This window comes from Plodia interpunctella, chromosome 18 (assembly GCF_027563975.2).
Source record: "Plodia interpunctella isolate USDA-ARS_2022_Savannah chromosome 18, ilPloInte3.2, whole genome shotgun sequence".
NCBI classification, from domain to species: domain Eukaryota; kingdom Metazoa; phylum Arthropoda; class Insecta; order Lepidoptera; family Pyralidae; genus Plodia; species Plodia interpunctella.
The window spans coordinates 6305444-6329505 of record NC_071311.1 but is presented as its reverse complement, the minus strand read 5'-3'; the positions used below and the strand labels follow the sequence as shown (position 1 = coordinate 6329505).

Here is a 24062-nt window from a genome sequence, read left to right as displayed (position 1 = left end):
GTGATATTTAATTTTCGGGCGGACATATTGTGGGCCGTTAGCAAGTCCCGTGAACAACCCAATCTACGTAAAAATCTTGTCCCATTCTCAATTCGACCCGTTAGGAACATCTCTCGTTGATTTGATAAAGGTATATTTATTTGCAAAACATTAAATCATGCATAAGAATGCAAGCATTACACTATTAATAGATTAATAAAATTGTTATCTGGAATAAATGATTTATATAAACAACAACCGTTATATATCATGACGCACATAGAAAATTATCACTGATGATTCGGTTGTTTAGCCATACAATGTGGTGAAATCAATTTTCGCAAATGGGACATTTTTTCACGAAATATGAGTTGCGAATGGGACGAATGATAACGACCAGTTAGATTGAGAGTCTTGGAGTAAAGTTTAAATATTTATTTATTTATATAATTGTGTATACATGATTTCTATACCACAGTACGATCTTTACTTGTTGAACACAAACAAACATAATGTACTTGAAGCAAAGAATTTATGGTGGAAAATAGTAAATAAACATTTGTGTGTACACAATGCTTAAAAATATATTTACAAACTTTAGGGACGTTAAAGTAAGAGATACATAAATTATGTATATTTTACGAATATGAGATCTAAATACTATTATATATTTGTAACTTTAACATATTTACAAAGAATATAAGTATTTAAACAATTGCAGATAGTTGAATAAAAATTCTAATCTACTTTAAAGCCTACATAATTTGTTGCCACATACATTTTGGGTGCAATTTCGTATAATTTCACTTTTTCAATCCACCGCCCAGTTTTTTTCGAACACGAGTAATTTTTTTAACATTTATAAAATTCGTCCGCAAAAAACAAAACATTGGTCACAATTTTAGCTTCTAGATAAGAAGTTCATGAATTTGATGTCGACATAATGTTCAAACATAGTAAATCTAAACAAAGGTAAAAAGTAATCACAGAATTTAATATCCATCTGGAAATATTATGTTAATTGACGTCTTTGAAAAAAGCTACGGAAGTTTGTAGCGCCGCTTCTTCACTTGCGCTTTATGTCTAATTTATCTTATAAATAATTACTGTTTGGAAATCAGCAGTAGACTTGGCTATAAAGGTTTTTGACATCAATATGAAAATCTTACAACTAATGTGTAAACAATTTGAATTTGTATGCCACCAACTATCTTATATAGATTTTGAAAGTTATAGATTTTAACACAGAGGCCACATTTGCCTTCTAGATTCAAATGACTTAATTGCGTTCATACAGACAGACACTACAGGGGGACTTCTTTTTATTATATGTAAGGATATTTAATTATGTATTATATGTTTACTCAGAGAAATAGGCATTTCCGTCTACTGAGGCATGAGGTCGTGCATGGCGTAGCGCCACGTCCAGCGGCGCGCCAGAGCCTCGAAGCGCGTGCGCTCGCGCACGTACATCTCGCCCACTTCCGGCTCCATGCACACCTGCCAGTAGACAAACAAAATTATACATTTCGTCATACTAAAGGTTTACTTTATCTCTGCGCCGAATTTCATCAAAAGCGATCCAGTGGTTTTTGAGTTTATTCGTTGGAAATATTCCATTATCCAAAGTTACACAAACAACCATTTTCGATTTAGCAAATTTTAGCAAATGTGTCCAATAGAAAACTAGACAAAAGTATTTCTAATGAAATCTATTTTAGTTTAATTAGTATAAATATATTTTATTTTCGCTATTAAATAACAAAATTGATAAATATGTGATGGTGGCGCTAGTGTGCCGACTACTTTCTAACTATATAGTTACCGCAGTGTAAGGATCAGTGAGCAGGCTCTGTATGGAGATGAGCAGCTTGCTGATGGTGAGGGCGAGCGACCAGTTGTGGTGCACGGAGTCGATGCCCACGTCCCCGTGGCGGGACACGTTGGGGTGCAGGATGCGGGTCAGGAACCGCACCACCGGCGGGTTCATGGGGTATCTGCGCAGGAACATGGTAGAAATAAATAAATATATGACCTGATGGTGATCGAACCCTGGATCTCCAGAACAGACCAATATAATGACCTTTAAGCTACAGCGATTGTCAAACAGTCGTCGTATATATAGGAAAAAATGTGTTGTTGACTGATAGTCAATATACTGTCTTATTTAAAGTTTTTTCCAGATGACAAACTACTAGAATACATATGTGTTAGCTTATGTTAACACACAGACCACAATTAGCTTTAACTTTAAATCCACCGCATGATGACAGACAATCGGACAGACTCACCCATACGTAACCTGCACATAGAGATAGAACACCCCTCCCTCGTAAGGCGAGCCCACTGGGCCAGTGATGCTGGCCTGCCAGTGACAGCACTTGGCGTCCAGTGGCGTCGCCGCTATGCCTTCTGGAGGGTCGTTGCGAAGCATCTAAAAAAAAATACAGATCCAGTTAACCTCAAAGTAAGGTCGAGACTTGTTTTTTAACATAAACATATTTTTTAACATGTACCATATTTTTTAACATAAACATACTCAAATAGATAAACATCCAAGACTCACGTAAATTTCAGGTCTACTTTTGGTTCTATTTCTATTTTATCAAATAAGCAAAGAAATTTCCTCTCTTAATAGGTTTAGAGAATTTTATTTCTCATAAAAAATACTTTGGTATTTCACTTACCGAGAAACACTTCTTACAATTGAATTATTTACAATGCGAGAGTGCAGTCATCAAAAATATAAAAATAATTTGTAAGTAAATAAATAACAATGTTAAAAGAATACTGACCGTCTCCCTGAATCGATAACGGCACATCGCTAGTAAGAACAGATCGTAACATACATTATATACCAAATCTAATACATTATTATAATTAGCCTTCTGTTACTCAGCTTAGATCAAGTTTCTTTTGAAAAAAAAAATCCTATAAAATATCTCTGAGCCAGTGTGCCTTTTGGCAAAGGCCTCCGCCAACTGCCTCTACTGGTCTCTGTCTAAAGCCACTCTTGTCCAGTTAGATCCCAATTAGGCTAGCTCGTCTTTCCACTTTGTTATAGCTAGTACATACTATATACATATACATATACACACAATGTAGTATTAAGTTATAAACTTTAAATAAATAAATACAACTAACTTTCAGTTCGTTCCTCAGCCTATTCCTGCGCCAGGCGTTCTCGACGCCGACCGGCGGCGCCTGCACACACATCTGCACTAAACAGTTCCTGCAAAACGAAGACTCCACTAGAGCTTGATATTTCTGAAACAAAGTGCACACTTATGTAATCATTGAAACAAGATAATTTACAGGCAGTAAATTATCACTGTGGTATTAACGATTGAGGAATTCCCTCGTCGGGAGCCAATAAAGGGCCACTAGGTCATGCATTTCATAATAATTCTTTATCATACAAATCAAATATGTGTACTTTATTCCCTTCAAAATTGAATTGCAAAATTCCACCCAAACTAACATATTTACCATCTTATATACATTACAAGTAATAAAAGCTTGTAAAAATGACTTTTCTAATTGACTTTTATAATGTGATAATTAGATATAGACAATGTTAACAATGTTATGACGAGAAACCTGGAAAATTCCTGATAGGGCAAACTGTAGAACTATATCTCGGTTGCACCACCTATACTTTGTAACCATTTTTGAGATTTTTAACTGTATAAATATATTAGAACAAATTACACAGATTGAGCTAGCCCCAAAGTAAGTTCGAGACTTGTGTTATGGGACACTGACTCAACAATATTATATTTTATAACAAATACAAATATAGATAAACATCCGGACAAGACCCGGACCAATCAGAAAAGGATAATTTTCCATCATGACCCGACCGGGGATCGAACCCGGGACCTCTCGGTTCAGAGGCAAGCACTTTACCACTGCGCCACGGAGGTAAAAAAATGAGTAAACATGTAAACTGGCCCAAAAAAGAGATTGATTCATTATCATCATTCACAGCTTACTTTTTCCCACTGCTGGGAATAGGCCCCATTCTTCTCGGTCTTGTTATTAGGAGATTGATTAGGTACTCGTACCTTGTGCCAATCAATGTTAGCCAGCAGAGGCTTGAACAGCGGCCACCGCTTGGCGGCGAAGGCGGCCCAGCGCGCGGGCGGCACGTGCGCGCGCACGAGGCGCCACCAGCGCGCGCACACGCACGCGCAAGCGCACAGCGACATGTCGTCCAGGTAGCTGAAGATGCACAGCAGCACTGCCACGTAATCACAATCATGCTTCATTCAACCTTTTCTTTTCGTGTTTTATGATTAACTGTTGTGTGTATAAAATGTAAGAAATTATCACTGAAGTGCATAAAAATACCATTCCAAGAATTATTTCTATAGCAAAAGGTTGTAAAAAATAGGTTCTTTAAAAATGATCTTAATTAACCATAATGAAATATCTCCAAATTAAGCAAGTAAACTTATTACCTGCCAAACCTTGCTGCAAGTCAACATGGCCTATGCAGATATCATTTGCAAGACTATATATTTATTTTAAGTAGTAAGATATAGGTAGTTTAAGTCTTATTTAGATATTGAAATCAGTGCAATTAAGAAAAAATATTAATTTTATCACTCACCCTCAGAAGGAAGGTGTTCCACCAACCCAGGAGCCAGATTATCTGGTGGTCTCGGAGTGGACAATGCTTGCAATGATCTTGCTAAACTCGGTGGCTGTGGAGGCGGTGGTGGTTGCAGGCACGCTTGCAAGTCAGGTATCTCGGGGTCACGGAGTTCGTAATAGTACCCTGGCTTGTCAGCCCTAATGCTACAGTTACTAACTGACGGCATGGTTGGCACCCCATCCTCTGGACTAGTCTCACTTTCTAGAGAATTCTGTAAAAGATTATTTTGTAGTTACAAAATATTATTTATTTAAATTGTGAAGAATATTAAATAGAATAGTAAATTTAGATGTGGAGTATGAAAGTATATTATTCAATTACTTGGGATTGGGATATTGATGAAATTTGGTATTACACTGGTTGAGTAAAACTTGAAAACCAGTACACCAGCTAGCCATCAATAAAAAATTTGATCACAGAAAATAATATATAATTACATCAGCGGTAAAATAAAACTTAGAAATGTACTAACAGTGACTCGGTAATACCACCAAGTGGGCAATCCACACACAACTCCTCTGGCACCAGCTCGTGCCATGCTGTAGTTTAAGTCTGTTGGTTCATCATTTCCCGAGTCTCCATCATCAGTTTTCTCGCTATAAAAGTATGAGGTGGGGAGATATGACGGGAAGTCAGGGAACAGAAACGAGTGGCAGGTGACACAAACTGGCTCTCCAAAACTTGGGCCATAGTAGCCATTGCACACATAGCATGTTGTGTTCTGAAAAAAAAAAAAATAATTTGCGGCATAAATTATGTAAAGGTAAAAAGGAAGATGGTTTCTGAATGGTGAGAATGCTGACTGCCAGTGGTGTGTGGTTTAGCCCTAGAAAAGGACCACTCCATATTCATATGATCATATTAATAAATAAATAAATAAAATTATTTATTTCCGCTTCCTACTTTTTCTCCACTTTGTATTGTACTAATTACCTATGTAGGTACCTACCTACTACTCTTTTGTATGAACCAAATTAAAAAAATATACAGTACTTACAACAAATTCAAAATCAAGAGGCTGTTCTGATGGTGTTCCAGGTGTTAGTTTATCGCCGTTTTCTTCCAGTTTCTTTATAAAAGCCAAAAATTCTGGACCTATAGCCGACATTTTTAAAGAACTACTACGACTTGCCGAAGTCTTTTTTAAACAAATACATATGTAGGTAGAAATTATTTCTTGAAATTCAAACTTATTTTACCTACCTACAATACAATATAAAATGAAAATTTGTTCATTCAATACAATCCATTATTACAATCACAACAACCAAAGATTTTGGTTACCTATGACCTTAAGACAACAACAATAAAATAATTAACGAACAAGCATGACATTGACATGAATGAATGACAGATCGACTCAATGAATGACAGATTGACTTGAAAGTAGGTAACCTAGTATTTATTGCATAAATACTTGTACGTTTTTTTTTCAAACTCAAACATATATCTTTATTGCAGTAACTGTGTAGTACAAGGTATAGATGGCACATACACTACAATAGTTTCAACAGTTTACCCTTACAGGCATGCAATATTAGCGCTAAGTTACACTTATATCACATACTATGTTCTATATATGGGTACATGCAGTACTTACAAATTAAACTGTTTGAATAACTTATAAGTAATTTGTTTTTGCACACGATATAAGTAATTTCACACGATATAAATATTAATGGAATACATACATAATTACTCTCGTAAGGTATAATACTCGTATTATACTCATAATATTCATCCAAATTGTAAAACACCAGTAACCAGTAAAAATATAGGCACTTTATTATATTAGAGAGAGATCCATTTCTTTTTCTAAAGTATAACTTATTATTTTGAAGAAATACACATAATTCAAGTATATAGATATTAGTTAATGTCCTTCAGCCCTTTTCTTTAAATATATTTCGTAATGTGTAATCTGCATACAAGTTATGTATTGTGCATATACATCGTTTTTGAAGCAGGAAAGTGGGATTTACATTAACAGAATTCCCCCAATAGATAATTTCACATGTGAGGTAAGGAAATACAGTTCGAGTAACTTCAGCTGAAGAGCTTTCAGCAAGTATCGAAAGAGCGTTAAAATACTGGATATTGTTTTGTTAATTTTATCTATCTGCGATTTCCAATTTAAGTTTCCATTTCCAATTTAATTTCATAGTACAGACCTATTAATAGGGAGTATTACTGCGCATTTATCCCGCCAGAGTGCATTACTCTATGGTAGGTAAACAAAAGCATTGCCGCCTTTTGCTAAGTTGATGAAAACGTTTATTTTATAGTACTTTATTAATCCTTTCATTATGTAAGCACTCGTTTGTGAAAACACTGTAGCATATTCGGGTGCCGAAATATTAGGAAAAATGGTTTTCCATAAGACAAAAAACTTGGGATACGCCTCACGCGGTAAAATTTTCGAGCCAGTAAACGGTCGAGCGTGGAGGAGAAGCTCGGAATACTTCACACGTAAAGACTTATTAAAATATGGACTTCATACAGGTAAGATCTTCAGTCAAAATCAAGTTTATAGCAGTTTATGATATAAACTTGATTTTGACATCGCCAAATAATGCTGAACATAAGCTAAAATAGTGTTATTATTTTCAGGTTAATCCACTAAATCTTGCCTTTTTCTTTTAAACTCGCACCACGATTGCGTAGAAGATATATTTGGTCGTAAACCTGCAACAATATTAAATTTGGCGCTTTTTGCCTCCATTGGCAATGATTGTGTACCTTAGTTTTACCAGTAGCGCCATCTGCGCTGAGCTTTGCGTAATATAAGCCCTATGTAAATTCCATGGCCTAAACAAGCTCATAGACAATGATGTGAATGTCATTATTGTTCTTTGTGAATGTGTCATTGCTGTCAAATAAACTGTCAGTCGTGCATTTTTTCTTTCGTGATTGTCAATTGTCAAACGTTTGTTTGGCGATAAAATACCAAATAATTTTGCCAAACAAATCCTTGATTATCACCCCAATAGTATGATGTTATCGAATTTGTATCATTATACGTGAAATAAAGTGTAAGACCGTGGACTGTGCCAAACTTATTTTAAAAGTAGGTCACTTGTTTTGCAAATTTGGTTACCGGTACGTCAGACACTATATGCAGCATCTTCGTATTTAAATTTTGATTGAGATAAAACTTACTATTCCCCAGGAAGTTCGAGGTGCAAGCAACTCAGAGTGCCCAAATTAATGATAGAGGCAGTGAGTGGACATGGCAGAAAATGACGATTATTTAGATTCTCTCGATAACAATCACTTGGACGGCACCAACGGTTCCTTGAACATGACTGACAACAGCCTCGGAGTAAGTGGCATTTCTATTTGGTTTTATTACATTCTTTACTCAAAGAGCTAGGATTCTTTCTTCTTTATTTCTATCTAAATTTAATAGAAATAGGATCAGGCTATTTGATATGCTATTTTTTATACTACTTTGGATTTTTTTCATGAATTATTAAAATACATAGGTATCGGCTTATTATTGTGTTCTGTTAATATAAAAAAGTAAGATCCAAATCTTGATTGCCACAGGTATAGGCAATTGCAGTTTTTGTTGTAGCATAATTTAATACATAATAAGTGCCAAGGTGCACATATTATTAGTCCAATTTTGTCTTAATTCCCGATAAAGAACAGGACAATCCTGTAAAGCTTCATTCAAACTGACGCGAATCCCGCGCGAGACGCGGATTGCTATTTGCTCACACCAATTGTGTCAGCTAACCTGTATGGATGTGTTCAAATTGACGCAAATAGTTATAAGAGCTGCAGCGAAATATAAGAGGGATAATGAGCGACAGATTTTTCTAAATGCCATTGAACTTGAATGCCAATGAACCTTTAATTTTTTACAAATAGTAAATAAGTGCGTAATGTTGGTTTTAAAGTGTTAAAGTCTCCAAATGTTAAGCTTGAATACTCAGCTCATGAATCCATTTTCTTCCTCACATCTTGAGATTCTTTTTCAGTTAATAACAACAAAATCTCAGCTTCAATTTCAAAATACATGTTTTCTTATTGAGAAATCAAATATTAATAACAAAGCTTTATTTTATATGTATTTATTGTAAATTTGTTAGGGTGGTGATGAGGCATCTGGAAATAATGAGGTACCTGATTTGGCTGCTATTAAGGCAAGAGTGAGAGAGATGGAAGAGGAAGCAGAGAAGCTGAAACAGATGCAAACTGAGGTGGACAAGCAAATGAGCTTGGGAAGCCCACCTGGCCTCAGTAAATATTCTTCATTATACAATTTATTATAAATCTGAAGTTTTTTGAGGGTTTTTGGTTGGTTGTTGGATGGCAAACCCAAAAGTGCTGGTTTGTGTGGAAAAAAACTCATGTCTATGGACTCTTTCAGCTATGAAAAAAATCAAGCTTTTATGTCAACTTTATACAACAATATGTGCATTTAGTATACACAGTAGTTCAGCATGCAAAGTTCTCACTGAATTGCATATAGCCACAAATCCTACCAATACATAATCTTTCACAAAAAATACATTTGAACAAATTGGTTTGATAAAATTGATAAACCAGTAATATATAACCTAGAGTAGCTCACATGGCTACATTTTTCTGATATTCCCAATAGTCCTCCTAACTAGTAAAGTTTTAATTGACAACAACTACCTATTTTTAGCGAGTCCCCTGAATATGTCCCTGGAGGAGAAGATAGAAGCTGATAACCGGTCAGTGTATGTTGGCAATGTGGACTATGGAGCTACAGCTGAAGAGCTTGAACAGCACTTTCATGGATGTGGCTCTATAAACAGGTGGGTGGTCCTCAATATAGAATTTAAACATTTTATTACACCTATAAGGGGTTGTTAATCTGTGGAGTGCCTACATATGGTTAACCAGGTGATCAAAATTGAAAAATAGTCACTTAAGAAAGGCAAAGCTAGAAAGACAGAGTAGTGGTAATACTTTTTAGTGTTTATAAAATAAAACAATATATAAGATTTATATTTAATTATTTAAATTAAAAAATAAAAATATTTATTTTTTGGACAATATGAATCCATTGTGTTAGTAAACTTAAAAACGAATTGTATTAGTACTTATAGTCTACTAGGGATTTAGTAATTTTTATTAAATGGCCGATTAGAGAACAATCCCCACTATCGGCTATCGCCTTTAGGGCGCTGTTGCTGCCCCCGCGCACTTAAAGGTTTATTATTTCATTTTCAGGGTTACAATTCTTTGTAATAAGTTTGATGGACATCCAAAAGGTTTTGCCTACATTGAATTTGGTGATAAAGATAGTGTACAGACTGCTATGGCTATGGATGACTCATTATTCAGAGGGCGTCAGATAAAGGTATGATGCTGGATTTGTATTACGATAAGTAGCATCTGAATGAATTAACTCACCTAATTTAGTGATTTCTAGTGATAATTTGAAGATTCCTACCAATACTGAATAGATGTTGTTTTAGATAGTGAAAGTTGTTATATTGATTCTAGTGTAGTAGTCTCTTACAACTTCTAGAGCGTTTCGACCGCCGTAGCTATGCTGTGAGTACAATTTTTCAAATTTCACAAATGACAGGAAGTGTGGATAAGAGCTTTTATTTACCAAAATGAAATACCAACGTATGCCTAATTCGCCAAAGTTTGGCAAAATATTACACGATAACCTATAGCAGGTATTTATTTTAATTTTAAAAATGTGATATCGGTTGCAGGTGATGCCGAAGCGCACGAACAAGCCGGGGCTGTCGTCCACCAACCGGCCGCCCCGCAGCATGCGCGGGCGAGGCCGGGGCTTCCGCGGCGGCTTCTCGCCGTACTACTCGGGCTACCGGCCCGCGCGGCGCGGCAGGTGCGAGTTTTGATTATACACACAGCCCGCTCCGACATTGTCTACTGGAAACTACGTTTTTTCTTACAAGTGTTATCATGAAAACAATCTTAGGTACCATATCCGTTGTATTATGTTTTTACAGTAATATTTCTTTTTCTGTGTTTTTTGCTGCGTGCAGCAATATGAATTAAAATAAACCTATTATGAAATAAGCTTTTCATGCTTAATAAATGTTTTACTTTAAAAGGTTTGGACTAATATTTGATTTATTTTTAATAATATTCAACAATAAGACTAATAAATAACCTGCAAAGATTGTTTACATATTTAAACTCGTAAGAAAAAACTGAGTGTAGTGCCCGGCATGAATTATTTATCACTTCAGCGGAGACACAAGAAAGTTTTGTTACAACTGCTATAGCAGTCTTATCTTGTCCGCTGAGTGTTTGCTTATTTACTGGCTGCAAATCTGGGCTCTGCCTATGGTGATTTAGGAATAGTTAAAGAGTCATGTAAAATTCATCTAAATTCAATTACAACTTTTCTATAATAGATATAAATAAGGTAATCTAATAATATGCACCTTTTAAATTTATGTCGACATATTCACTCTTTAGCCTTTAAGCCCACACTGGGCAATATGAACTATATACAGTTTCAACTCCACAAATTATCACAGCAAGTGCATTGAGAAAAATAAAATTATTTCCATATTGCATTTAGCATTGCTCTGATTTAATAAGTTTTACGATTATCGACTTTCATGTACTCTGAAAATTTCGTGAGTTACACTATGATCCATAAATAACAATGTTCACTGTTGTGACTATTTGTAAGATGATGTCAGGGTCCTTGCTACTCGATGTTACCCCAGTTTGCAGTTGACGGGATGTCAATTAATAGCACTTTTCAGTAGTATGTATATTTTAGCATCTATATGCATGGGAAATATGCCTGATGCATTGTTAGATATTTCTATGATGAATGCTACATTTCGTAACTGCTTTATTTCTATTGCTATTTTATATTGTATAAACTACATACGCAATACATACATATTTCTATTATTAAAGCTAGGATTGATGGCAAAAGCGCCAAGGGCTGGAAGACTGTACTTATTAAAACTGTCACCAAAAGCTCTTGACTATTATATAACTCTGTTATATGTACGTAGCAAGTTTGTATCTAGCATTGCATGTCTTTTTCTTAAAATATATATTATGTTGAATGTTACTTGTTAGTAGAAATAAATTTATATTTATTTTCTTTCTGATTGTTTATATTTCTTCTTTTGTCCCTCAATACTGTCTGTGTTGAGGATCCCGATAATTAAGGCACGTTAATTAGTTAGCATCTCATTCAGTAGAAATAGTTCGGCATTTCCAGTATTTTTAGAATTGCACAACAATTTTTGACACTATGATTCAAGTTCTTTCACGTTCACTCTCACGTTCTTAAATTTCGTTCTTTTTAGTAATACTAAGTGACGTCAGAAGTGTATATAAATTCAGAATGTCCAATACTTGCATACTTTGCATACTTGTGCTTATGCTTAGGCGTAGTAATCTCAGAAAATGTCTAGGCTTACACATTATTCTAAACTAAATGGTAAATAACACAACGATTCAGTTTATATTGGCGCAATGTTTCTCTAATGCCATGATTAAATGATGCGTTATTCGCAGGGGCTTCAGGCGTGGTTCGTACTACAGCCCTTACTGAGTGCGGTAGAGGGGCGCCGGCCGCCGAGCCCCGGGCGCCCGCTAGCCCCGGCCAGCTCCACCCGGGCTCCCCGCGCCCGCTCTAGGCAGGGACACCCTGTAACTTTAAGCTGATCATTTAAACGAATGAATTCTATTTTTATTTGTATAAGATTGATTAATGAACTGACTTTTTGAAATGTTGTGCTATTTGTGTGTAAATGAAACATTTGATGGGAAATGTAAGACATTCTAGAGCCAATCTGGAAACACTAGGCTAGCCGATACTGTACTTGAATCTAGATAATGTTATTGCGCCTGTAGGCTGACGCGGTTTGAGATACTAAGAAGCAGATTTTCAGCCACAAGGAGGGACACTTCTGAATATAGATAAATTAAATATTAGGTCAACACAAGTATATTTTTGTGAATAGTTGAACCTGATATAATTGTTGAAATGTTAGGTATCTAAGCGTAATTGTTACGAGTAATCTAGGACTGCTAGTTATTAGATTTTCTCGTGTCATGCTCTAGTGAGGTGATTGATACCTTGATCATTATCACCGTGCGAGTGGCTATTGTCATACAAATTTTAATAAATATTATTCTCTATTGAAAGTAAACTGTTAATATCTTTATTAAATATAACAGATTAGCGCAATTTAGCACTGTAATTATTATACTTATTGTTTAAATACACTAGCGCTATTTATAGCGACACTGACATAAGCTCACAACGTGAGACTAGTAAATGGCACGCGTTTTACTAGAGTAAGGACTAAGTGAAGTATGATAACTGTCTTCTTTACACGTTCTGTACTCCAGATAACAATTTCAAAATACTTTTACAATTACAACCATCATATTTGAGATGTTAACACAGCAAGATCTAATTGTCTTTATTTTATGGTGTTTGCACATCTGCACATAACACCTGTAGAAGTCACTGCTCAATGTTGCCAGCTAACTGTAAGCTATATCTATGACCATGTAGCTATAGATAATGGAGCCAGCACTACTATAAGAGCATTTTGAAGTAAAATACCTATGATATCTCTTTTCATATGTGGCACACGATGACTCGTATAATTAAGTTTCACCGCACTTCTACCTATGTATATACCTCGCAATACACAAGAAATGGGTCACACGGGAAACAAAAAAAGAGGTCGGACCACCATGAAAAAGATAACAATATATGTAGGCATTTTACATCAAAGAATTTTTATTAGTACTGGCTCCAGTATTGCCTGTAGCTTCATGGCATTAACAATCATTTAGTTAAAATCTCTGGATATGTTGACACCTAGCATATTGTTCTGATGTCTTGGAGGAACCACTAAGTATTGTGAAAAGGTATAGGAATGTAGCTACAACTTTGTAGTGTGTAACATTTTTTTAATACTTAACATCGCTGTATTAGTACCTGGTACCTGGCTAGCAAAAAGATCACTAAATTAAGAATATTTAGTCTAAAATATTTATCAGTATTTTATATCAATTCTGTTTGGCTCTGGCTCCACCAACTTATTTCTACAGAAAATTAAATTAAAAACTTGTATTTAATTTAATTTTCTGTTTCTGTTCTTTTATTGGGAAAGATTGGTGTATCCTTAGCAATCAAGTACAATTGTTAAACCCAATCTTGTATTTCCTTCGTTTCTTTTACAAAAAAGCAAACAGCACTATATAATGATTAATAAAAAAAGCATAAAGTGCGAAGTTATAAATTATGCAGGTTGAAGAATAATTTAAGAATAGTCTTAAGAACATGCTGTTGTTTTATTTTCTTTAAAATAATTCCTAATCTACGCCTAACAAACGCATATGAGTAGTTGTTCATTTTGAAAAATGGTTGGACTATACTATTATACCTAGCTGTAAAATTGTAGTGGTCGTCGTACATATTTTTTCTATTTCTGCTGGGTGTCCCAAAGATTGCGATTAAACAAATCTGAGGTTCAGATTTTCTAACAAAGGTTTGCACTTTCACCGAGCGCTTTCACCTATCTATCGTTGCTTGCTATGTGATGAGGATTTTATAAGACTGAAAACAAAAGAGCCAAGATAATACAACTCTGTTTTTCACAAAGTCTAATACGAGTGGAATAATGTACCTACACAACCTTGCAGCTAATAAAATAATAGTATTCCCAAAGAGAGTAGACGTTAGGCAGGCGAACGGTTAAAAAAGAGCAGGTAAAATCAGAGCAGAATCATTAAAATGTTAGGTTTATTTTTACGTTGATCCTAGGCTTCGTGGACTCACAGCCGGAATAAAGTCAGGAACCAAACCAACCAACATTTTTGCCCCTTTGGACTTTACACCTTTGGACTCAGCATGTACATGGTATGTGTCGTGTGGGCGGTCGGTCGACAAACTCGCGGTCCGTGTCTGTGACGGAAATTCCGTTTACAAACATCACAGAAAAAGTTTAGGTCCGTGACAGAATATTAAATTTTTGCCGTGGTGTTTGTAGTATTTTTTGTCTTAGTTGCAAAGTAGGTAAAATAATAGCTCCAATATCTATGGTTTTTTTGGTGCTAATGTCAATGCCAAACTTATCACTGTACGTCGAAAAGATGTCAAATCTTCAATAAATAACTTTGTTTAGGATTAGTGTTGAAAACTATCGATAATATCGAACTATGATTACGATTAGACTATCGATATTGTAACTATCTATAATCTAATCGACAGTATTAATTTGCGATTTTTACTATCGGTAATCTTATATAAACTCGTAGTGCAATATGCGAAGGCGTATGGCGGAAAGAATTTAGTATACATTTATCCAGTAATATACATATATTTTTTAAACGGGTACATGTACTATTTAATATACTAATGATAATCTTTACTTATTAAAATAGAAATTACAAATGCGAACGATACTATTTAACATAATAACTATCGATATCATTTTTATTTTCTGTAACAGCTATCGATTGTTGTCTATCGAGCGGTAACGGCGGCTACGCTATTTGGGACGAGTCCGACGAAGAGCAAAAGGCTATTTTGTTTGTTTGTTTCCTTGTTAAAATAACACAAGTGTATTTACTTCCATGATTTATGCTGCTTCGTTGTTTAATTTGATAATTGTCGTAAGAGTTTAATCTTCAATCTTTTTCACTGCTCTATTTACATATCGCAATGTTTTGACACTTACTAATTATATTATTATAACTTGTTGTAGATTTTTGTTTGCATCAGTTGGTTTCATGTGGTGTATTTGAGTTGGAAGCTGTCTAGCACTCTGCAGTATGCCCCTAACCGCTGATGTTGCCGCACAACAAGTGCAAGTATGTTGATTTTTAGTATTAGAAAATGTCATGTTCTTATCCAAGCCACTGATAGCCTTTTCCGCCCATGGTTTCAGTATTATTAGTTAAATTTGATTCCCTTAAATCCTGAAAGTCTTTTACTAGATTTATCAGAAATTATTGTTTTCAGGAACGCCTAAGATCTCTTCATAGACTGATTTATGAGATAGAGGCAGAAAGGGGTCGCAATGAACAGTGCATTGATTCCATACTGCGAGCGGAGAAGGCAGCTGAATCTCCGGCATCCAATGATGACTCCTCCAGTTCTTCACAACAGGTTGGTTATCAAACAAAACTTTTATACTTTTAACCAATTTATAGCACACAAAAACTGCTGTACTGAAGTCAAATTGAAATGAAATTAGTGTTAAAAATCACTTTTATTTTGAAAATTAAAAGTTACTTTGAAATTTAAATACTAAATATTGTCACATCACCCACTTAAATTTTCCTTCCCAGAAAAATAATGTTTGAGCCATAAACTTAAATAAAAAAAATATAACATTAAATTTATAGCAAATGCAGTTGAAAAGCCTGTACAAGTCGGGGCTGACGGCAGGCGAACAAGAAGAAAGATTGCTGCGAGCTGCATTGGCACGCATTTATGAGATACGAGCCATTAAAAATGAGAGAAGGATACAGGTACTATTTTATTTGAACTTTTCATGGTTACTCTAATCAAAGGTGTTCTTTGTTGCTTTTGATACAATTAAAGTATATTTATTTTCATTTATTACAGTGTACAATTGATGATCTTAAAATAATTACTTCTGACTTGGTTACCTGTTACAGATCCTTACATATTATGTCCTCTGCCATGTGTGTGTGTTTGATCACAATAAACTCAAAAACTACTGTTCGGATTTTCATGCGGTTTTCACCAATAGACAGTGTGATTCCAGAGGATTATATAGGATTTGATGTATAATATTGACAAGGCATGTTGTGTGAATCTATGTATTTTATTGACAAGGCACGGCACGCGGGTAACAAGGAGACGATCGGCTGCGGCGCCCTAATGAAGATGTTACTGAGCGCAGCGCAGACATTGCCATTACACGTGGGCCGGACCGGCGAGCGCGCGCCGGCGCTGTGCGGCGCCGTGCCGGCCGACGCCGGACACGTGGCCCGCGCCGGGGACGCCGTCGCCGCGCTCGTCAGGGTCTCGGATAAGGAGGAGAACTGGATACTGGCTGAGGTATGTTAGATGGATAGGTTTTTTAGACGATGGAACCACTTCTACTATACTAGATTGCTATTATTTACTGAAAAAGCTGACCATTGGTGATCCAATTTTGAAGTCTTAGCTATTGATGTAGTAATGTACACATATTCAGGCTATAATCAATCAAACTATGAATGTTGTATATAATAAAGTAGAAGATAAATAACATAGATATTTGAACATTATTTCATTTGATCTAATGCCATTCAGCATTAGATATGTTATAAGAAATAATTACATTCAAAAATAACTCATTCAGGTCGTAAGCTGGTTGCCGGCTCAAGGTAAATACGAAGTGGACGACATAGACGAAGAGCAGAAGAACCGCCACGTACTGAGCAAGCGGCGGGTGGTGCCTCTGCCGCTGATGAGGGCCGACCCTCGCACGGATGAACACGCGCTGTTTCCCAAAGGCGCCGTCGTGATGGCGCTGTATCCGCAGACCACATGCTTCTACCGCGCGGTGGTCAACAGGCTGCCGGCCAGCGCTGCTGACCCGTACGAAGTTTTGTTTGAGGTGAGATCGTGCTTTTAGATTTATTAATTTTTTGTTGTGCCATTTACAGGAGAAATATAACTTATAACTAGATATTGAAAAAAGAGTGGAAAATTTTGCTGTTTCCGAGGCCAAAATCAGTAACCCATAGGGGGTTGCTGAGCCAGCGATGTAAGTAAGGTATTCAAATGTAATGAGCGTGTAGCGGGAGCTAGGTGATTATATGCTCGACCGCCACAAAGGGTCTTCCCTTCCCGCCAAGCTAGGTGTTGCGCCTGGGGAACCGCACGGCCACAACGGTGTCATGTCAGAGGTTGTATTTATGCTTCCAATCGAAAACGCACTGTCTGCGCGGTCTAGGCTTGTTAGCTTCTAGTAGCGAGTCGACCGTAGTGCCATCTGTCCGTAGTGTCGTGGATCACTTGTGTGGCTTGTTATTCATTGCGTTTGGTCGGCTTTTTACATCTGCGCTGTTGTGCATGTGGCGTGGTAGATGTCGCTACAAGCGAAAAGGCATTTACTAGTTATGTTTCTTTAAGTTCTCAATATAATTTCTAAGAAGCAAATGAAAAAGCTATACCAGTGATTCCATTATGACATTTTCACCGAAACTGTATCGTACAGATTGTTATCGAACCAAAGACAACTAACAAGAACTGCAGGTAAAAGTCTGTAGATATATCTGTGTGTCAAGATTTTGTGTAGACATTTTGTTGTTCACATGTTTTTGTTGTTCGGGATGGCTTTATATAATGTTCGGGACCATTTGCACTCTCGTACCCTAATCCATACTAATATTATAAATGTCTCTCTGTTCCGCTTTCACGGCTAAATCGCTATAATTATGCTGTCAGAAGAAACTATTCTGCGCTGACGAAGTCACGTTTAAACAGCTAGTGAACCATATATTGGTATTTGTGCAGGACTCGTCGTACGCGGACGGGTACTCCCCGCCGGAGCGCGTGGCGCAGCGCTACGTGATCGCGATCAAGGAGGGCAAGGGCCGCGCCTCCTGACCCCACGTCCGGCCCCGCGACTGCTGCTCCACGTCGGACGACTCCGGCGTCTAAACGGAAATCCTCTCAAACGATCCCCTGCGGAAGGTGTTTTGGGATATTTTGTCTATAGTTTCTGGATGGTGTGTTTAAAAAATCACCTATGATATTATTTGTGTCATAATATCCAAATTCATAATAAATGACCAATATTGAAATAGAACGTTTTAAAAATTAAAACAGTTTGTTAAAATATAATATTTCAGGAACAGGAACTATGATGATAAAAAGGCGAAGGGGATTTTTTCTTTACTGTTTCAATACTGCTCAGTATTATAATAAATTAAATAACCCGCATATCGGCTGTGCTGACTAGTTTAAATAGAATCTCAGTACATTTAGGCTGACAATGTCAATGAGAAACCATTTTCTCTCCTCCGTTCCTGGCTGTGACGTTCCGAAGCTCAGTGCCCGTGTTTATAATTATAATAAAATGTGATTATACGACCGGCCGCCTGCCTGACGTGAACACTACCACACGCCTCCGCGTTAAATAATCTTTGAAGTTATCAAATTATATAAAAAATCTGACTGCATACATAGATATGCATAATATACAGATGCAATGTAAACATTTTAATGATGCCTCATAGTTTTGTTGATCAGGCAGGTTACTACATCTTTGCCTGTGGTATATAAAACATCATTTTAGAAAATCCAAGATTTTTCTCATACTTATAGGATTACCATGTAACAAAGATCAAAATGTAAATCTATTGTCGTATTTTTGTAAATAGCAATTTTCATCATAACACTAGTTAAGTTAGTATATTCATTTCATGCATGTATCTGCAGGTGTATGTAAGTTATAAATGTATATGAATTAAAGAAATGTTTTTAATTAACCCACAGAATATGAACCCACATATTCCGAGATACGAATTACAAAGTTATTTTATATTACATAGGCTTGAGATATTTCAAAATAAATACAATATGAATTCAGTTTATAATATTTATTTTTGACTTACAGATTCTTATGATACCTGATTTCACTGATACAACATTACAACAATGTTGGTTGGTTGCTTTTACTAAACCAAATTGAGTAAACATAAGTGTATTACACATGATAAATGTTCTAAACTAAGATAAATTGATTTCATGACTTAAATAGGTAAGATTAATGGAAGAAAATAAAATATACATTTCTTATTTAGGCAATGCGAGGACTACGCAAACGGTCCAACCTAAAGGAAGTTATCACAAATCTTCCTAGTATATAGATATATTGTCTTAAAATAAAATTACTTTTGGTCAAATATACAAAACGTCATGCACCAATTTATATACAAATAAAAGTGAAAGATACTATGTAAAACCAGTTGCATAGCTAACTAATGTAACAAATAAAATTATACGATTTACAAGAAAAACTAAAAGATAACTACGATTATTGAAATAATCCCATGTAGCTATGGTTTCTTAATAAAATATATTGTCTTTTTTCCAAGTCAATATTTAAAAAAAAATAGTGATTTTTGTCATTATAATATGTGTAGAACTTTAATAATGGGTCCCATTATTTATAAAAGCCTTATAACCAAAAAGCGTTTTTTTAACTCCAATAACAATTTGTGACTTTTAAAATTGTAAGCATGACCTTTTATCCCTGCTAAATAATTTATGGAAAATTTATAATACAAAAGCAATGAGCAAATTTTAAATATGGCTTATCATTGCTCAGAGTATATGAGATCATTTTAACCTTCAATGTTTTAAATTTAAGCTATCCGGACATTTAATTTCCTTAAATTTAAAACATCTCACACACTTAACATTTAATTCTAATTAGATTCATAAGCAAAGAACTAAAATCTTTTGACAATAAGTATACAATTATATACCGAAACAAATGGGAGATAACATATTATAAGCTGTTGAAAAACATTAGCCAGTTATTACAGACTTGTGCCTAATTAAAATTTGTTTCAAAAGTTCACATCTCATGCGACAATATTTTTTGTCAATTAAATAAAAATTGATTTTGGGTATATTTAAATTCGTCAAACAATAAGAAATAGAGGGAGAAAGGCGGCTAGAGAGCTAAAAAGCAATAAGTTTTGGTACATTTGATAATTAAAATAAAATTCATATTTCCTTATGTGGCGCCATCTGTAATCAAAGTAATTGAAGTAATTTAACAGACGTTGAAGTGATTGTTTATAGAAAGCAGTACATTTACACTTTGCCATCTTTTATTAGTCAGACCATTGACACGCTTATCTTATTCGTTTTTTTTGACAATTCTGAGTGCATTAAACGTTTACGGCTATTTTATTTTTAGCAAGGCAGTAGAACAATTCTATGGAGCGTCGGGAGCGTCGGGTCCTCCCTCTCGTACTCTTCAGTCAGTTTTCGTTAGTGCTCGAACATTTTAACCTGCCCTGTATTCTAAATTCGAGTGAAGTAGTGTGGTGTACCTATGTGAAGGCAGCTAGAGCGCGCGGCGGTCGCTGACGACGCCCTGCAGCTTGCGCGCGACGGGGTGCGCGCGCGCGCGCTTGAGCGCGTCCGCACGCGCGCCCGCGCTCAGCTCCGCGCCGCGCTTCACCATCGACACCAGGCTGTTGATCGCGTGCAGGTCCTGTCGGCGACACACTACTGTTACCGATACGTTACACCGTTCATTCTACATTCAATCGAAAATAACTGTTCATGCAATAAGCACACCAAATATGATAATAAAAAAAATCAGACTTTTCCGCACGTCCATTTTGGTCAACCTCGGACACTACAGACCAGCAGATAACGGACCTCCTAAATAGAGCTAACTACACTAACCTTGGCGGGGCTCCGGCTGAAGCGGTACGTGAGCTGGAAGTCGGCAGTGCGGGGCGCGGTGAAGGGGCGCACGTACAGCTGGTGGCCCTCAGACACGCGCAAACCCGCGGGAGAGAACGATAGCTCACCACGACGAGCCGGGAGGGGAGATAGCGGACCTTCCTAAAAGAGAAAAATAAATCATCAGTCTCTCAAAGCCTAAGGCGTGAATCTTAATCGAATTTGAGAACGTTGTTCTAGTCAGTGGAGCATTCACGGCAGCCTAATAGAAGAGACGACGCCGCTGATACGGCCACGTTTGCGTAAACTAATTATGCAGGTAACAAATGCCTGGCTAGGCCACGGAGCCATCCAAAAAGATATGATGTAGTCAAGGATGATTTGAGCCAAATGGTCTGACAACTAAGGCTGCAACGAAGACCGTACGAAGTGGTGGAGAAAAAATTGATGCTCTCCGCTGGAGATTTATTACAGTTATAAATAAACATATCTATTCCACTCAGTAAAAAAATATCAAACAAATTGCTATATATAGCTGAAGTGACACAATTATGTTTTTCAGTCATAATAAGGTAGGTAGGTATCATTGAACTTACATCTTTATGCCTTCCGTTGAATCTCAAAACGTAGTTCTGCATTAGTGGCACGTAAACTTCGTTGTAAAATGTGATTAAATCGTTTCTTCTCGCTGCCTCTGCAATAACAATGTAATTTATTTAATATTTGCGTTGTACACTAAGGGTTAGTGCACGAGGCGGGCATTGCTAATAAGTGCAGTTTGTTTGGTGGGTTCTCGTGAATTTATATTAATTTATGTTCACAACATAACAAAGTAAATGTTAACAATGTAAACCCTGTTAGAAGGAAATTAAATAGAAACGTACTATTTATTTCTGTGGATATTTCTTGACGCGGTGTTAGTCAAGTGGTTAAAACCATCCGAGGTTGCAATCCTACTTGTGCCACGACTTCAGCATCAGGTTTCAGCACTTGCTTTTAGCGAATGAAAACATCGTGAGGAAAGCTGCAGACTGGTTGACAGTTGAAGATCACTAGTGGGCATGCCAGTACTCGCCACTAGACCAGTAGTCGTAAAGTCATGTCAGATGTCTTTAGGCGACTTAAAACCTGACACTATTAGAAATGAACACCCTCGAAAAGGCAAGAAGAACTGAAATGTATTAATTTTGTTGTAATGTTAGTAGTAGTTGTTATAGCAGCACACCAGCATACGGCCACACTCGTGTAACTTACTGTCGCCCGAGGCCCGCTCGATGAGCACGTAGCGGTAGACGAGGTTGTCGGCCAGCGGCCGCAGCCGGTAGCAGCGCATGATCTCAGCAAAGCTGCGCTCCACAGGATTCGATGCGTTGTTGCACACCTGCATATAACGAAAATAGCTCAGTATTAGCTCAGGCGCTGTGCCGTGCGGTCGTGTTTCTTTGTGATTTATTATACATGACGGTCGAGATCTTGACGGCATATCAAATCAAGTCATCCTGCCTAGATCTTTAGAAAAAAAAAAGATTATCATCAGGATATCTCTTTTTATTGAAATATGCTCTGCGCGGCGAAAAGTCAAATCGTTGTTATATGTTATGAAATATAATATATGTTAGTATTATACTTCATAGCATGTATCAAACTTTACAAACATATATCATAAGAAAGAATGGATAAGACTAGAAGTATGAATATATGTAATACTTCTAGTCTAATTTCTAGTGAGAAACTGTATGGATATGATGATAAAAACCAATATATACTCACCCTACATATAACATAAACAGCACACAGTAATATCTGGTCGAGATGTCGATCTCTAAGCAGAGAGGTGTGGTGCATGATGGAGTGCTCCAGGCAGTTCCAGATCTTCAGCTTGAGGTCGGCGTCGCTGAGCCGCAGCCGCTGGCACAGGTCGTACATGCGCAGCGCCGCCAGCCCGTACAACTGCACATACACACACACACACACACACATTGAATACTCACGAGGGTGACTCGCTTCCTGGATTATCTTTTAAGGTAGATAAAGATGTTCAAAATCAAAAGAGAAATGAAGTCAGACGGTAAAACTAATTTTTATCTTTATCAATAAGGGGATAAAAGACTACTTTTGTATGAAGAATTTTAGAGATTTACGTTCTTCTTTAATATATTACCAATACGATAAAAAATTTTTACAATATCTATGGTCGTTTATTTTTTATTTAACCGCATCAAATTCCATTCTGTACGTGAAGCGCATACAAACATAGAGACAGACAAAATATTGTTTTGGCTTCTTATAGTGCCCTATTTTTATTAAGGTTAAATATTATTCTTTCATATAATTATTTCTGTGCATAGAGGAAAATTCTTTTAGGTTACCTTTCTAAAGAAGAGTATCAATGAATTGTTGGTGCGTCGCGGGGGAGTGTGTCCGGGGGACGCGGCGGCGTCGGGACTACTCGACACTAGAATATACAACGGCATTTCACTTTTCTGTGGATTTTTTTTCGGAATATTTATGTAGATCGTATATAATTTATGCGTAAAACACATATATGGATGATTAAAAGGCTGCGGCGAAGCCAAATGTTAAAATTAAATGAGATAAGGGCATAACTTATACAAACTGGAAAAATAATCGTTGTAAAACCTTATGCCTATGTTTACCTAGAAGGGACTGTCCCGGTCGAATATTATCTTGGAATAGCTGCCTCTTGGTTTGTTCTACCGTTGCAACGCGCGGTTGTACACCATCTGAAATATCACTTATTTTAATTCGTTCAGGTTTAAGTTTTAGTTTTTTGTGAAGAAAAATAAACAAAATAAATTCTTAGTCTTATAAATGACATTAAAATAAATATTCCCAAAGTGCTGGCTTGTCGTCAAGGAGGAAATCTATGCTAATGTGTAGCGGGAGTGAGGATACAGTCGCCACTCCAGCACGAGAGTGAGAGAGAGAGAGAGAGAGAGAGCAACAAAACAAACAGCAATACAGACTGTTGGCGACTCTCACGAGATGTGT

General features: G+C 36.5%; 4 protein-coding genes across 12 annotated transcripts in view; 2 read left to right on the top strand and 2 right to left on the bottom strand.

The window, feature by feature from the left end:
• Positions 1–399: 399 nt before the first annotated feature.
• Positions 400–5959, bottom strand: morgue (modifier of rpr and grim, ubiquitously expressed). The gene is made up of 8 exons (XM_053758836.1): positions 5637–5959; positions 5112–5360; positions 4595–4850; positions 4047–4222; positions 3124–3246; positions 2271–2413; positions 1805–1976; positions 400–1479 (listed from the first exon to the last, which is right to left on the bottom strand). The coding sequence occupies exons 1-8, from the start codon at positions 5745–5747 to the stop codon at positions 1366–1368; spliced, it is 1344 nt and encodes a 447-aa protein (XP_053614811.1). The 5' UTR covers positions 5748–5959; the 3' UTR covers positions 400–1365.
• Positions 5960–7517: 1558 nt separating this feature from the next.
• Pabp2 lies at positions 7518–13938 on the top strand. Of its 7 annotated transcripts, none has more exons than XM_053758258.2 (7): positions 7518–7706; positions 7813–7961; positions 8737–8887; positions 9300–9432; positions 9851–9980; positions 10348–10484; positions 12152–13938. In XM_053758258.2, the coding sequence occupies exons 2-7, from the start codon at positions 7869–7871 to the stop codon at positions 12186–12188; spliced, it is 681 nt and encodes a 226-aa protein (XP_053614233.1). In that variant the 5' UTR covers positions 7518–7706; positions 7813–7868; the 3' UTR covers positions 12189–13938. The 7 variants fall into 7 exon arrangements, with proteins under 7 accessions (XP_053614233.1, XP_053614230.1, XP_053614234.1 ...); XM_053758255.2 differs by having other exon boundaries at positions 7810–7961; XM_053758259.1 differs by having other exon boundaries at positions 7809–7961; positions 12161–13938.
• Positions 13939–14971: 1033 nt separating this feature from the next.
• Positions 14972–18572, top strand: Sgf29 (SAGA-associated factor 29kDa). 2 transcript variants are annotated; one of them, XM_053758252.1, is made up of 7 exons: positions 14972–14990; positions 15364–15469; positions 15621–15767; positions 16007–16132; positions 16464–16688; positions 16975–17232; positions 18135–18572. In XM_053758252.1, the coding sequence occupies exons 2-7, from the start codon at positions 15431–15433 to the stop codon at positions 18225–18227; spliced, it is 888 nt and encodes a 295-aa protein (XP_053614227.1). In that variant the 5' UTR covers positions 14972–14990; positions 15364–15430; the 3' UTR covers positions 18228–18572. The 2 variants fall into 2 exon arrangements, with proteins under 2 accessions (XP_053614227.1, XP_053614226.1); XM_053758251.1 differs by lacking the exon at positions 14972–14990 and adding an exon at positions 15117–15271.
• A 635-nt stretch (positions 18573–19207) lies between these two features.
• LOC128677418 (retinoblastoma-like protein 1) overlaps positions 19208–24062 on the bottom strand; it is a 13696-nt gene continuing 8841 nt past the window's right edge. The window contains exons 12-19 of one of the 2 annotated variants that reach the window (XM_053758250.1): positions 23708–23794; positions 23420–23505; positions 22821–23000; positions 22305–22431; positions 21647–21744; positions 21051–21212; positions 20690–20853; positions 19208–20381 (exon numbers count right to left, since the gene is read on the bottom strand). In XM_053758250.1, coding sequence (XP_053614225.1) covers positions 20704–20853; positions 21051–21212; positions 21647–21744; positions 22305–22431; positions 22821–23000; positions 23420–23505; positions 23708–23794 — 890 coding nt within the window. In that variant the 3' untranslated portion in view covers positions 19208–20381; positions 20690–20703. Of the gene's footprint in view, positions 20854–21050; positions 21213–21646; positions 21745–22304; positions 22432–22820; positions 23001–23419; positions 23506–23707; positions 23795–24062 lie in introns of both variants that reach the window. The other variant, XM_053758249.1, reaches the window with a different exon arrangement.